Source organism: Cygnus atratus, chromosome 3 (assembly GCF_013377495.2).
Source record: "Cygnus atratus isolate AKBS03 ecotype Queensland, Australia chromosome 3, CAtr_DNAZoo_HiC_assembly, whole genome shotgun sequence".
Classification (NCBI taxonomy): Eukaryota; Metazoa; Chordata; class Aves; order Anseriformes; family Anatidae; genus Cygnus; species Cygnus atratus.
Genome location: NC_066364.1, coordinates 107,541,127 through 107,557,819, shown reverse-complemented (window position 1 = coordinate 107,557,819; position 16,693 = coordinate 107,541,127). Strand labels below are relative to the sequence as shown.

Below are 16,693 nucleotides of genomic sequence, written 5' to 3'. Positions count from 1 at the left end.
CAAGAACGCTTTTACTATGTATAGAACAGTGCAATGATTAGAAATACGATACCAACGCTGAACATACACAATACCAATTTACTATTACAAATACCCTGTCTCAAAAAGCAACAGCACTTAGGATGCTAGAAACCTGGAGATAAGGCAGGAGGGATGATAATTCTCATCTGGCAAGCACTTAGTAGCAGAACCAGAGGACTTATGTTTCACTGCCTACGTGGGAAGAATTACTGACACAGGACGCAAGTATTTTGAGAAAAATGGTGGATGAGACTGCTAGAAGTGTTCAGAATGAAACAGGACAGACACTGTGGAAATAATGTCTCTTTTCAGGGAAAAATAAACTTGACTTTAACTAGGTAGCTTTTAACCTGAGACCATGCTGTTAAGAACACAAATTCCAGGTGGTGAATGGATTTGGTGACCCAGCACTTTGCAACTCACATCCAAGTTATGCTCGAAATTATCAAGCAACCTTGCACTTAACACGGATTGCTGTTTTAGTGGGATTTTTTTCCCCTTAAACATGTCTGACAATGCAATAATTACAATTATCAAATTTACCACCTAGAGAGGATCCAGTAACTGAATCATAATTATGATTTTACAGTCAACAGCCTTGACCTTCTAATGAAATTAGTATGATTTATTAATTTCTGTAGGTTGTAAACCAGAACTTGCACCTCTCAAACCTCTCCACCTGAGAACAGTTATCCAGGGAGAAATAACCCTGTTGTTAACTCTTTATAACCCAGAAATACTCACTCGGTTTTTGTGTGCGTTCACTGAAGCATAACGGACTGTTCCTCGAAAACCAGCAACGTTGCGAGGCTGAAGGGAGACAACAGACAAATCTCAGAGACAGAGCAGATTATTTAACCCCATGTGCTAACTGCTGAGAACTTCTCATCTACACTTTTATTTGTTATGGACCCAAGGCATAAAAAACTCTTCATGCCTTCATCTGCTCTAGCAGCCACCTAAATAGACAGCATTTTCCAATTCTGTATTTGCATAAAAAACTTATTTTACACAGAAAGCAAAGTGATTACAGAGATAGGTTAGAACAGTAATAGTCTAGACAGAAATAAGAACATTTTCCAGGATCATATTTTACTTTTTAAATACCAGGTCAAGGAAAAAGCTAGTAAAGAAGCGCTAGTGCAAAATGGAGTCAGGAAAAACATCAGCAAAGCCTGAGGGCAGCCTGCTTGTGACAAAAACAGGGATCCCTTGCTCTAACACAGGGCTGACAAAATACGTATTTGCTGACATTGCTTGTCAACATCCTCTAGAAGACTTATAAAAATTAAGATCCTCTGACTTTTGGGGTTCCTGTTTTATTATTTTTTCTTTCTATTTTTTTTTCTCCCCTGTATATTCTAAACTGTGTATCTTTAGTTTCTCCTGCTCTGATTCTCTTGATCTTCATGTTCCCGGAAAGTGAAGGCTTGATAAGGGCACCTTCAAGAAGAAGGCAGTCCTCCTTTGACGATTGCTTACAGCTGGAGGCTTCCTCTGTTCTGGGGGCTCAGCAACACCCCCAAATCTTTCCACTGCTGCCTCCACAAGGACGTTAAGCCGTGTACGCTTACTTCCTCTGTTCTGAAAAATGTGCATTTAAATAATGACATCCAACAAATCCTTTCAGCTTAGGTAGAAACACCAGGGCTAACTATAGTGCTTTCAAAATTTACATGGCAAAACCAGGCACCTTAAGGTCAAGCATGGGCAAAGTACTAAACACTGATAATCAATATGCTACTTTTGCAGAAATCTGAGCATATTAATAAATACTCTGTTTGGGTGAATTGTCCCACTTAAGTCAGTTGATTTATGTTTGTTGTTTCAGCTGTGCCTACGTTTTCAGAGCTAAGCTTAAAATTTGGTACTTTTATTCCAGGGCATGCTTCTGTCAGTTTAAGTGCGTACAATTCAGTCACTTCCTTCTGGGTACAGGGAAGTTGCTCTGAGTTTCAGTATTTTTACAAAGACTAAAACTTGGAATGCATTTTAAACAAGTTCACCAACTATGCTGCTAACACACATCTGACTGGTATATAGTGTAGCTCCTAAGTTACAGCGACTCCAAACAAAAAGTCACACTCCACATGGAGAACACATATGCATATGCCACGTACTTAATGCAGCATATAACATTGCAGTCCCACAGCTTGAGCTATTAGCTACTTATTTAGCAGCAGGTAATAGTCAAGATATTATTTCCATGACCACACACCTCTTTCCTCGCAGAGCATACATTTCAGATGCCTACTGACAAATTACTGCAAAATATTTTTCAGTGTTCCACCGAATTTGCTGATGTAAGTTTCTGAAAAGCAGAATACTGGCCACTGGAACACATCTGCTGGAATCACCCATCACCGTGAATGTCCTCTACATGTTAAAAAGCAAGAGGACATTCCTCTTTGCCATCATGAGTGTGGAAACTTGTCATGAGAGATAAAACAGCAGCATATTATGAACAATTCTAGTGTATAATCTGTAGGGCTTTCAGAAGAAATATTGTTCAGTCTTTGCAGTCCAGGGGAGTTTATCTTTTATGCTTTTTCCCTATTTCAGTGTCCTCAGATATCAAATATATCAAATATAAATTTGTATATACAGAATCAAGGACTACGTTTTGGTTTTGGTTTGGTTGGCAATGTCTCTGAAAATACTTCTTAGATCAATACTTACTATTTGTGGCACAGTATCTCTACGGTCTTTAATTAGATCTATTCTGAAACCAACTCCTGGGCAGTTTGTGGATGTATTCCCCTCCTCTTTCATTAACAAAACAAACGCCCACCCACCATTTAACTGTGCATCTGTACAAGAGCCAATATGAACCAGTTCATCAAGCCATTCCCCACAGCTGAATCCAATGGGCTGTCTCTCCAATCGTCTCTGATATACTGCCTCAGTGAAGGGAGACCACTGCAACTGAGCAAGACCATGCAATTATTTTGACGGGATATTTAGAACTTTTAACAACATAGGCAGACGCTGTGTTAACGGTTTTTTTCCTCCTACAGGTTTTCCCTCCTTTTGGCCGTATTTGGCTGCCCTGCCAGTCACAAGGCAATTAGTCATTGTCATTTAGTCATTGTGACAGTCTTTTGACTGTCACTAATCAATGTAATCAGATGTTTTAATTACTGTAGAGAGCAGGAGAGACCTTGTTTTTCATCCAAACAGTTCCTGCCTCAGCACTTACTATAGCTCATGCTGTATGCTCAACTGTTATCGACTTCTCTTCTGAATTCATCAACATTAATTTGTCAGATGATTTCTTTACATACTTCATTTCTTCCCATGAAAAAATTTCATCCCACCACTGCATCACCCAGCAGTGGAGGATAGTCTGGATAAAGCATCACAGCTGTCCAGGCCTGTCCCCACCTGACACAGAACTGAAATTCTAACAGTTAAGAACTTCAGATTACGGACTCATGCATAGTCCAACTGATTTGAATCCCCAAAACTGTAAGGAAAAAAGCTAGCAAGCTGAAGTACAGTTTTAAACCATAAATGATTTTTTTATTTTTTTTAATTTTTTTTTTATTTTTTCCACATCAGTGTTACTACAAAAAATGTTACTCAGGATAAAGCTTGTCTCTTCCTGAATTCAGATTGTGTCTAGCACACAAGCAAAAGTAATTTATTACACAGAGCTGTCAGGGAGATGACAGATATGAAATATATTGCATTGTGTCAGAAGCAAGGTTTAAAATGAGTTTTAGCTTGGGAGAATGTGTTAGAGTAGTACCTTAGAGCAAAAATTATATTCCTTTCAATATATTGGCAATGTACACTACATCACAGACAAAGACAAAATTTGGTAACAAAATTATGTACAGAGTGGATGCATCGTCTGCAATTGCGTGCTCTCTTGCACCCATCAGCTTCTTCTCATTCTCCAGTTCAAACATGGATGATCATTTGTATTTTAAGGGCCAACGGTGTCTTCCTTATGATTCAGATGAAGTCTGTCTTTCCTGTATTTGCTCCTCTTACTTCAAGAGCATTCCCATTTCATCCTGATGCCAAATTCCTGCGCCTTACGCCATCTTCCTACCTAGACATCAGAACTTTTCCTCTTGCCTCACTGGTCTCTAGATTGCTACTTTTAAGGTCCTGTTCTTCATCTCCATTTCTAAAAGCTTATATTTGAGTGCCAGTACTTTTCTTCTGCCATTTCTTACGCCTGTGGTACTCTCACAGAACACGACCACTGGTTCCTCCCCAGCCTTCTAGAAGCCTGTGCAAACATCTCATGAGATCCACCACCTTTGCCCCTGGCAGGCCTGTTGTCATCTGGGATCATTAACCCAGCTGTCATGGAAACAGGAAAGGAATTTCCAGCAGTAAGAAAATGAAAGGAAAGTTAGCACAGACCGAAGAGAAGGTGCTAAGGGGAGGGAGGAAATGTCACAGATCACAGCAAGCACTTTGAGATGCATCTTGGACTGAAATAACTTGTTGGAAAAGTTGGAGTAAGAAGGAAAAGCGAAAGGAAGCTTTAATTAATCAAAAAGCACATATCTTTGTGACTACTAGGAATTTCCTGCTTCCAGCAGTTAGACTTACAAGGAGATACATCTACACTTCTTCTGTAGAGACAAATTCTGCATCTTTTACATGCATTTTGAGTCATTAAACAGCAGTACTCTGTAGAATCATTAACAGCAGCAGCACATTTTGTCCCAGTAGGGAGTTAGAAATGAATAAATAGAGAAATCCAGAGTCAAAAACGTCAGATGAGAGAACTCCCCTCCCCTTGCCTCTGAAACCACAAAAAGGGACAAAACCACAGTCTCTGGCACTGCCCAAATGTCTGCCAGCCCCTCAGGCAGAATCCCAAATACTCTAGGCCTCTGCAGCACATTTAGGTAGCTGTCAGGATCCTGCTGAAAAACAAACATATCATGAGGGAAAAGAAAATCAGGTGTAATTTGGACTTCCATATATAACAAAAGTGCAAAACAAAATGAAAACCCAGAAGCATGATGATGGCTCACTCACAACTCATAGCAGAGATGGTTACGAGCAGCGGATGGGAAGCCAACGCATCAAACACAGCCTCAAAAGAAGAGCCCAAAAGAACTGTAAAACAGAGAGAAACCCAAAGGAAAACATGATAAAAAAACAACAAAATGAGGAGAAAAATTTAACAGAAATAAATTAAAAAACAATTCAATATTGCATCCCTTCAGAAACCTGGGTGTCTTGTTGAGCTGTTGTCACCCCGCAGCATCCTTCCCAGTGCCGCTGCCCCATGCTGTATGTGGTTTAATTTAGACATAAAACTTTGAGTGAGCTTGTGTGGTTTGTGAGTGCTCTGTAAATGGTGAGAGGGGTCCCTCTAGAGACTAACTTCCCCCGATCACATATCACTCACTCCTAATAGAAAGTATAAAAAACAAATTTGAGAGCAGAGATGCATACAGGTTCTACTGTGATTTGCCTCCCTAAAATTATCTCCTCTGCTCCCCAGTCAAACACACTGATATTAGTAACCAGCAAGGGGATTTGCTCTTTTCCATCTCCTGCACTTTTCACCCAGGGCAAGTTCTAACATCAGTGTTTTAGTTTCTAAAAGCTAAGAGAAACGTCCCTTTCACCGTTTGATTATTTATGGGTTCCCACCCCAGACTTCTGTTTATTTCTGCAACCACCACCTTGCTTTCTCACCAGTCATCTTCTCACAGTCACTGGGTGGCCAACTTCACAGGTTTTAAAGCTGCCAAATTCAGGCAATTTCCCCTTCCCTGATGCTTGCTGCAGTGCCCTGTACAGAATGCTAGACCTCTGCCACCTGTGGTGGGATGCAGAACCGTGGTTTGCAAGAGAGCAGACCAAATATCAGTGTTGCTTTTAAGCCATGTGAACAGACACGTTATCTTAAGGTGTGAATTACACAGCATGGAAATGCAACGACCACCCTGATCAGAGGCAAGAGCTAATATTATAATGGACCTTAAAACACAATTCAGGAAACTGAAGAAAAACCTTGGCTGAGACATACATTTGCCAATAGAAATCAACTCATCAAAAGCAATCAACTCAACAGAGCTTCTTATTTGAATGTCACCATTCCTCTTATCTAAAAATGTGCAAGTTCTATGAATTCTGCAGATTTTGCACCAAATTTAGTTTTGAGAAAGTCACTTAGTAGTCCTAGAGTATTCTTTCCAAAGCAAAAGATGTGAAAGATATGAGTTAAAAGGCTATCTTTTCTTCTTCATTTTATGAGAACTCAAAATTTCCAATGGATTTTAACGCTGAAAACAGAGAAGTGATCGTTTTGTCTTTCTGAATAACAGGCTAAGTACATGATTTCTGCACTAGAGCTTGCGCTGGAGATGAGGATGACAATGCATTCCTCACATTAGAAATCGGGCTAAGAATGATCAATTTTATTTATTTATTTATATCAAAAGCTTATTTCAGCTGTAATCTTATTATTCATTTGTCATTTGATTCTTGAATAAGAAATGTTGGCCTCAGAACGTTCATTTGTTGCATTTGTTTCTTACGTGCACAGTCAAGCAAAGGATTAAGTAGCACTGAATATCCCCATGGAAAGCACGGGAAGTGCTAAGTAAGAAAGATAAGGCCTCCACACACTATTTATTACACAGAGCAGGGATAAGAGTGAATTGGAAATGTTTTGGAGAGCTGTAAAGAATTAGATACATCTCATTTAGGATTTCCAGCTCTTAATGCTTTCCTGAAGTCAGGTGGAGAAGATGGTCCTTTTCAAAGGAGGCAGAAGACGAAAGAGAGCCGTGGTAATCACTTGGATGCAGGAGAGCAAAGTCCAACGCCCCCCATCCCCAGACAGACATGAAAATCACATCTCCCTCCTTCCAGAGTGCACCCACACCTGTAAGCTACAGGATGCTTTGAGATGCAAGTCTGAGAACATCCATGTCGGAAAGGATCCATTTTGCATGGAATAATTTAATATTTATTATCAAGAGAGGAAGCGTGTGACAGGCACTCTGTAACCTGGCAGCAAACGCACTTACCTGATGTAGGGGAGACTTGACCTGCAATCCAACTCAACATTCACTTGCCTGGGGAGTGAAGCCCCTGTTCCCTCACCACTGAGTAGAGCAATAGCTTTCTTTTCCTCTTTCTGTAGTCCAATGGGAAGAATAATCAGAGCTTCAAGTGGAACAGCACCAATCAGAAAGGAAGGAATGACACATTCAGGTGTTTTGAAACCCCCTACAGCATGGCAGTACAGGCACTCAGAAATGGAAAATAGGACCTCAGTGCCCTTCAGGCATATATAGGATTTGAGCCTTGACTGCTTCCTTTCCCCTCGTCCCTGTAGTACAAGAGTTCTAATGAGAGAGCCACTACAAAAAATAAAGCCAACAATCTGAAATAGGTGATCTGAGGTCACCGTCACTGCACCAGGGCTTCCAGGCACAGAAAGCAAAAAACCAGCAAGTTCTAATGGACAAGATACAAAAGCCCTACTCACCAACAGATTTTGAATTCCATCAACTAATCTGCTTTTGATACATTTAAACTGCACAGGCTTTCCAAAGTTGTAATGTTTTAAAACAGAACATGAACTCCCTTCCTAAGTCCAAATTTGGTACTCCAACAACAAGAGTAACAATGAGAACCTCTACATAATTTTCTATATTGTACTATAGTTCTAATGTTCTATAACGTTCTGTAACTAACCCACTCCCACAGAAATGGCACTTTCATAATACATTAATTGTGCAATATTTTTAAAGACATAGGTCCGCTTTTTTCTTTCTTTCCATCTCTAAGTGAATTAATGTGATTATGCTGTGCTGTCAGCCTTTTCTGCGATTACCTTTTTCACAATATAATGACAAAAATTATGTCCCTTCCTAAGCTAATATAGTAGTCTGAGTACTACAGCTCCACAAATCTGTTTATTCTACTGCAAAGCTGTTAATCTTATCAGTAACATTATACTCTTACATACATTTCAAGTAAAAAGTACGTATGAAAGCTACTGGACTTCTATGTTTGAATATTTGGGGTCTTAGGATGTAGGAGTTAACATCCTTTGTGTTATTTTATAGCTCACTTTCCAGCAGGGAGGAAAACTACTCTTTAGCAAAATGTACCATACTTTCCTCTTCTAATACCTTGTTCACTGCAGTGAAGTCTATTTTTAACACTGTGCACAGACACTTGGAAAATAAATATATCAATTAGCTGACATTTCTGCAGCCTTCATCATGCTCGTCTACACAGGCTACGCATTGCCCTGCCTACAACCTCTCCTCTCTACCCACCGAATCACAGAGCCGCCCTCGCACATGCATGGTATTTTCAGCAAGGCACTGCAAACTACTGCAGTGCAGTCTGAGCCACGAGGAGATCGAGATCTAATCAATGGGCTGCAGCTGACTAAGCTAAAAAAAAAAAATGCTTGCTGAGCATAACAGCTCAGTGTCAGACCCTGCAAACGGAGAGAGACTCCTGGAAAAACATAGCATAGCCTCTCCTCTCCTCTGTTCTCTAATAAATAAGACCAAGTTGCTAAAACCTCCATCACTTTCAATTAATATCCGTGGAACCACGGGGAATATGTTTCTGAAGGCAGGGTGTCACAGAGAGAGGAAAAGCATAATGCTGTCTGTATGGCATGTTAGTGACAAGCCTAGCAGACTTGAACAAAGACCAGTAACGATGAAGGAGTTATTGTCAAAAAACTGACCCACATTAACACTGAAGACCTTCAAGACCACGCACACCTCCAGCATACGAGCACAGGCTGCTCATTATATTATCTGTATAACAGTGTTCATGCCTCTGTTCCCCTCCAAGTTCAAATTTTCTACTCAGCCCTAGTTCTCTGTATTGAACACACTCTGCTATAAAAATGAAGGTGAGATGACAATTTTTCTTGTACACTTGCTGCAGAAGATACTTCCAAAAATTTTAAAAGACAACCTTTCAACCCATTCTCTAGCTTTTTAGCTCTGTTGTCTAAAATATGCCTCAGCAATGAGTGCTTACAGTTCACTGCTGCATTGCAAAGGTCAGTTGTGCAACTGGGACATTACAGGGAATAAGACTGTTCTTGTCTCTGTCTCAGCCATGGCAGAAGGCTGTATTTAGAAGAAAGAATGGTTAGATTCATAGAAAAGGTCTATGTATCCTGTAATGTCAAATTTGTCATGGACGGTCTTGGGATTCACCTCAAAATGTACATTTTCATGGGAGGGAGGCAAAAAAAATAATCACAAAGGAAAAACTAGATTTGTTTCTCAGAAGAGTATCCTCTGCATCTGAAAGCACTTATTAACTGGAGCTGAAGTAATAGTTACCCTCCAGAACCTATCTCTTCTTAAACAGATCTCCAAGCCTTCCATGACTGAAAAACTGAGAAACAAAGAGGTTAAACAGCTGCCAGCTTCAAACTGTACCATCCCACCTGGATGGGAAAAAAAAACTACACTTCCTTGCCACCAAAGTTATGTAATAGCACAAATCCTGGGAAGATCCTGTGGGGAAGAGGGTACCGGAGGGGTCTGCATAAGTTTGAAAAAGAAAGAATAGTGGCCTTGGATGAAGCATTGCTTTAAGTATTAAAGGAAGAAAAAAGTACTTCCTACATCTCAGCAGCCTGGACAAAGTTCTAAATTGGCCCTAGATGACACTGCCCCCAAGCTACCGCCCCCCAGTCTCCACATTTCCCAATTTTCTTTTGCATACAGGTAAAAATGGGGTGCAAAGGTTCTGGAGGAACACCATCAGTATGGAAGGCAACATCTGTTCTTTCACCTATCTCCATTTTTTAAATGTTTCTAAACAGGTTTTCTATTTACCCATTTGCCTGCTGCTGAGCTTTCCCACAGTCAGCCACGAAGTGAAGCCCCTGCAAATGACTCAGAGTAGAGGGGCTAAAAAGTAAATCACTCTAGAGCAAGCTCTTTTGGCCACAGATGGCAGAGATGGCCTAATACCTGCAACTGCTACTACCATCGTCCTCTGACCAATACAAAGATATGCTCTTTTCAAGAACAAGGCCAGCAGATACTCAGACTACCTCAGATCAGTCCCAGGGTCTGAAGTTTTCTCAGGTATGATATGAGAACTCTGAAAAACCATCCCCATCTCATCAAGTGTCACCACAGTGATCTCCGTTTTGTCCTATATTCCTTTCCTGATGACTTTTGCTATTTAAAGCCTTTCTTTAAAGTATCATAGCTTCACGAAGACATAGATATTCTATAACACCAAGGTTTCACTTATCAGCTCTACCTGTCAGCTCAGAGGCCACTAACAAATATGGCAATTAGAACTCTTTCTCTCTTAAACACACCACGAGCATCACCTTTCACACTTACCTACTCTGAATTTCATCTGCCACTTTATAACCTCCTCATTGGATTTTATAACAACCTGTGGCATTTTTTCCACAGTTGGTCCTTTTCTTTATCACAGCACACACCGTGTCATCACTGCTATTTAGACCACAATTTCTGCCCTGCACACATACTCATCCAGTGCGTACTATGTGTGGCAGCAAGTGATGCCTCATGAACAAATGAATCCCTTTATTGGGATTTATTTAGGTTTATCACCTGTTTCACTGAATATCTTGCTCCTTTGTAACCAGAGAGAACAGAGGCTCTCTTACTCCCATCTCAAGGCTTTATAGTATTTTACGGACTGTTATAATGTTTATTTGATTCTTCTTCTTCCAGGTTCTAATTACAATCTTTATGATCCCTCTCCAAGTGAGCTTGTCACTGCTCTCTTCTGAATACTGTTTAGATCTGCAATACCCTCTTTAAAACTGGATGGGTGGTATCATATGCATTATTAACTCTGTTGTCTCATCTGGTTTTGTAAAAAGGCACTGAAGTTTTGTAGCATTCTTCACTCTGTTCCATATGGACCATAACAATTGCTTCACTGGCTCTATACATCTCATCTGCTATCCTGCCTCCAGCCCTAAAGAAGTTGCTTCTGGATATCTACACATAGGGTACATGTAGTTGGGCAGATACAGTCCCCCCTGCATTCTCTCTCATTTTGGCACGTGCAGTGCTAATTTGTAAGAAGTACCATGTAGTTTCACACCCCCCACACCAGAATAAACACTTGAAATTCTCCTAAATGAAAAAATCAATAGAGATATGGCTAGTTGGGATGTAATTAGGAAAAGCCTGTGCAGTTTTTCTAGGGGAAAAGTAAGATCACAGTGTTCTTTGAGTCACTCATGCATATAGACAAGGACAACTCGGTCCATCCGCACCGGGCTGCAGAGAGCACCTGGTGCCTCTGCAGTGGCCTCATGTGTAAAACAAGTGCTCTGGTGCAGGCCCAGAGCTGCCAGGTGCAGGAGTTTTGGTGAGGTGGGGAAGGAGGGGAGCAGACTGCACAGCATCCGGAAGGGTGAACAAGAGACCAACAGAGTCTTCACAGAGCCTATGAAAGTGAGGATCCTAAACCCTTCCAATGCAAGGAAAAAGTGACAGCATGCAGCTACGTTCAAAGGAAAAACAGATGGAGGCTCCCAAAAGGATGGGAGCTGGCAGCAGGAGTCTCCTGCACCACACGTAGGTCTGCGATTGCAGAATGGACACAGTAACCTGGGAGCAGGTGAGGAGTGATGAGGCCTGTCAGGGGAGACCTCACAGCCATCTGAGCCTGACACAAATGTTCGTACCAAGAAGCAAAGATGAGTGGTGATCACTGAAGACTCCTTCCTGCAGGAAATGGGTGCCCCATCTGACTTGATGTCTCAGGAACTTTGTGGCTTGTTGGGGGCCAGGATTGGGATGATAAGGACAGACTGCCAAGGTTTGTGTGTCGCTCTGACTATTTATCCACTGCTGCTCACTCATGGGAGCACCAGAAACACCATCAGGGGTGACCTAGAGTATACAGAGACCGACTACTGATCGGTCTGTATGAAGCTCTCCTTGGAGCAGGTGATCAGATGGTCACTACTGATAGATAACTGATAAGCAATAACTAACACAAGTAACATAATGGTAATCGTCTGCTACCGACTGTCTGATCAAGAAGAGATAGTAGATGAAGCCTCGTTTAGACAACTGAAGGGAGCCTTACTGTTGCAAGCACTGGTTCATGTAGGGAGCTTGGCTAAGCCTGATCTCTGCCTGGAGAGGCAATACGTCTGGGTGAAGCAATCAAGAAGTTTTCTGGTGAACATTGAACGGAACCAGAAAATAAAGAAATGAAAGTGCAGAGTCACAAAAAAAGGACAACATTGAACAGGAGCACTGTTTCTTTTCTCCAGTATTAGTTCATCACCCAAATTTGAAAGTCCCAGGTTCAGTAATTCCTCGGCTACATGAATTCCCACATTTTCACCTGACGGCAGAGTACCACAAACAAGCAGGCATCTTGTGATCTCTCTCACTGAAACCTCACAGCTTTGAACAAAATTAAGATTCATTCCCTAGGAAAGGGACCTCAGGAGTTTCACAGTCCCAGAAATCCTGCTGACTGTGACCAAGTTATTTTTCAGTAAATATGTAAGTAATATTTTTTGGTGCTGCATACTAAGGGTAATGGACCAGGAATACTTTGTGCGCTATCACTGTCAGCACTCCCTTGAGAAATGGGAAATCTCAGGTCAGACATGCCTTGCTGAATGCAGATCACAGCTCTTAACCAGTATTTGTCACCTTTCAAACAGGAGAGAGTGGGTATTGGGGGCTTGGAGAAATGGTAAAGAAATCAGAATCTTCTCTGGGAAATTTGTCAAGCTGCCTCTCTTTTCCCTCATTTTTCTGTCCGCACTTACAAGCATTTGAAACCGAAAACCTCTGGAAAAAATTAGCTTTTTGCACTGGCAGTCTGCCCTGATTACCATAATAGCCAGAGTCCCTCCTGCTAACCAGGCTGCTGACTCTGATACAGATGCTGTAAATGCTGATGGCAGCCAAAGTAACAGACTCCAGTCCAGCTGTAAGAAGCTCTCAGCACACAATGGACAGCAAACGGCTACATGGCTGATACACATCTGCTCTACCTGTCCAAAGGAGTACACATCAAACAATGATTTCTACAACTCTCAGAGAAATATTGAGTAATGAGACTCCTGAAAACAACTAATTTTTTCTAATTGCTGACACAGGAGGAAAATGTTGCTGATGCTCCCTTACACACTTTTTAGTTCCAACCATCTTTTGTCTCTATCCTGCCATGCGAGTTCCTGCAGACTATTGTACAGTATATTTTGCAAGAACTGGCAAGGGACAACTGATCGGGGTGTGAGACTATTTCCATGAAAGCAAATCTGTGCAATAGCTTTCCTCCAAAGAGAGGCATTTGTGGTAACATTAGCATCCCACGTGAGGTATGTCAGAGGGTCATGGTTTCAACTAATCTCTCAAAAAATCAAAATGAAACATTTTCAACAACAGCCTATGCTATCTGCCTGCTAAGGGGCTCCTTGCCTCTTTATATCAAAAAAAAATTCCATGCTGTTTGACATCAGTGAATTGACATAAAATAATTAAAAAATCAGTGTCAATAAACTTTATAGTGGATTTTGTTCCATCGAATTGCTGGCCTTTCCCTTTTTTAAAATCAAGGGTGTTTTCAATATAGAAAACTGGACAAAAATAAGAATGTCAAAGATTTAAAAAACAAACAAAAAACAAATGAAACAAAACAAAACAAAACAAAAACACATCACAACATCCTAAAAGCCAAGTCTAGCATCTGTATTACTAACAAGTAATTCAGAGTGTTTCAGAATAGCTGACAAGCAAGACTGAGGTTATAAATTTTGGAGGATTTTGGAGGATGTATGGCAAGTATTTTAATGGTATTTTCCATAATATAAGGTAATACATGAAACTCTAGGAAACTGCATGGAATCTACCTGAGCAGAAAATGTCTATTAAAAAATTAATATGACTGAAAGTGAAATTCAGACGTGCTTCCAGAAAAAGAGAGTGACCTCCTTCTCCTACATACATTTTATATTGTGCCTCAGAACCAAATGATGAAAAGATGCATACAGGATGATTGTGTTACATATCTGGGAATTTTACTCCTCACATATAAAAGAACTGAAAGAGAATAATGAAAGAAGAATCTACCTTATTGGCTTGAAATAATCTTCTTGGTGAAATGAAAGACTGAGGTCTCAATTAAAAAAAAAAAGAGAAACAAAAGAAAAGTTATAAAATATATGAAAATATCTCATCTCTTTAGTCAGCATTTGAGATTTCTTCCAGGCAGAGCTTCAGAGTGGCTCTGCAACACTGTCTTCTAGAGCAGAGTTTTCTACTTTTTCTGCCAGCATGAGGCAGCTGCAAGGGTAAGTGCTTCACCTCCTCGATATTATTGTTCAGGGCTGATGGTTAACATCACTTTGGGCATCTGCAGCCTCACCACCCCACCGCTACAGACCAGTTACTCTAGAGAGCACTTTGAGCCTAAATCAGATTAAGGAGCACACAGAAGCACAACTAGGGAGATTGAGGTGTGGGGGCGGGGAAGAGAAAATCTAATTCCACTTGTTTTCATACTCCCATTTGCCCCATCTCCTTCCCAATTCTCAATGCATTATTTGGGTAGCAATCTCACCGTGCTTCTCTAAGCAAATCTGAGTCCAGTAAGTGGAACTCAATAGTGGTATTGGGCAGCAGGGACACAAAGGAATCAAACAGCCTGGTGACTGAGGCATAATGCTAAAAGGAATTGAAGAAAATTATTTATTTTTATTGTTTTATTTTTGCTAAAAATCCACTTATCACCTGAAGTATGGCATATGAGAACAGGTGTATGGAACTTTACCATATATGATCCTCCCACACCTTGAACAAGCTTACAAAAATATGAAAAAATAGAAGAAAAATCCCCCACCTATGTTCATCTGCTCAAGACACAGAACTTGCTCACTGATCTTTTCTTTCTTCCTACTCCCTAACCATATCCTGCATTAGAGAGGCTTTGAATTTAGCTCTCACATTGTCAACAGTTTCCAGAACAACTAATATCTCGCAGATGGAAAAGTTGTGGAGACCTAAAGGTACTAGCCTAGGATGATAAACAGAGAGATTGTCTGATCCCTCCAAGCTTGTGCTGTATTCCAGAATAAATCTAGGAATGCTCTGACTGCAACTTGTTGGAATACCTAGAGTGTCTGAAGCCTATGGCACCCTTATGAAGTGACACCAGACAATATGGTGCTGGTAAAAGGACTGAAGATAAAACACAGGCCAGGTAGTACAAGTTATGCTCCCTGCTCTTACCTCCTCTTCAAGCAGGCACACAAATACTACTCCTAAGAAATCCAGTCAGTGGGCAATAGACACAAAACCAGAACCAGACGAGGGTGCTAACAGCACTACAGTTCACAGGAAGCTCAGCCTCAGAGATCATGCTAGCCTCTAAACTCTTGTTGGTTTTAAGAGGCTTTATGAACCCATCAACCTTGTTCCCCAGATCATGCTCTCAGAGACCTGAAGTATGCGAGCTCTCTGATGCTGCGAAAGTTACGTGGCCAGCATTGGGCTCATTCTCTTTGCTTGGCCAGCATGCATCCAGTAAGTATTCTAAGCCCATGGAAAATACAATTAACCTGAAGGAAAAAACAATAACAATAAATAAAAGCCACGCATCTTGTGAGACAATAGCAAGCATCCCTCTGATCACCAGCTCAAAGTCAAGTGCTGCTTCTCGCCTTGCAGAAAACGCAGTCCAATACAATGTCCAAGCATAACAACCACAAAAGCAACCAAGTAACAAAACCTTTTCCTTGCCTAAGCAACAGCAGAACTGGAAACAAAAAAATACTTAAAATTTACTTACTGGCCTGACTTCACCAGTGGTGTTGGTATACTGACGGGCCAGACCGAAGTCTAACATGTAGCATTTCCTGTACGTTGAAGGTAAGCGGCCCATGGCAAAATTGGACTAGACAAAAAGAAGTAAACAAAAAAAAATAAGTGCGATAACAGCAACTTGGCTAAGAGCCACCATTTGTTGACAAAACTTTGTCATATAGCCTCACACACTTCTGGTGAAAACATGACAGGAATTTTCAGAAACACCTCATGGTGCATCTTAAACATCATGACCTGAAGAATCACTGCCATGTTAGTAAGTTCACTTTGCAGTTAAAATTTATCTGAAATTTAAATTTTTCTGAACATTCAGACATCTAAAAAACCAATGGGTTTGGTTCTTAGTAAATAAATTGACAACAAGGAAGTTGAGCAGTTCTCATTTAACTCCCATCTTGAAGTTGTGGCCTTTACCATACTGGATGGCTGCTAAAAGGATTTGTGGCCAGCCTCACTAGTGACAAGTTAGCTAACTTTTCAGATGAATCTGATCAACCAAAACCAGCTGATTTTAAAAGCAGTAAATTGAACAAGGAAGACTGTCACGACAATAGCGTAGCAAGAGGTGTTCAGGTCAAGCATCGTTAAGAGTTCCAAGAAAGAGGCTGGCTCCTGCAGTGAGACTTGGAATTATTGTGCCTCACCTAGGCACCTAGATGACCATCACTGCAACTGTGTTTTCCAACACTGGAAACTGTGCTCCAATTGGCAGTTGCTCAGAAGAGATTAAAAGGATTATTTAGTTAATGAAATGGCATTTATTCAAGTGATAGGTCACAGTACAACACATCCTTTCTGAATTCCTTTTATAAAGCAGTAATTGGTTGGACTTCAGATGA

At 40.8% G+C, this 16,693-nt stretch overlaps 1 protein-coding gene across 1 annotated transcript in view; it reads right to left on the bottom strand.

The window, feature by feature from the left end:
* Window positions 1–16,693, bottom strand: part of TTBK1 (tau tubulin kinase 1) — a 101,231-nt gene that overhangs the window by 45,667 nt on the left and 38,871 nt on the right. The window contains exons 6-7 of the mRNA XM_050709464.1: window positions 15,820–15,924; window positions 766–831 (exon numbers count right to left, since the gene is read on the bottom strand). Of these exons, the coding sequence (XP_050565421.1) occupies window positions 766–831; window positions 15,820–15,924 (171 nt within the window). The remainder of the gene's footprint in view (window positions 1–765; window positions 832–15,819; window positions 15,925–16,693) is intronic.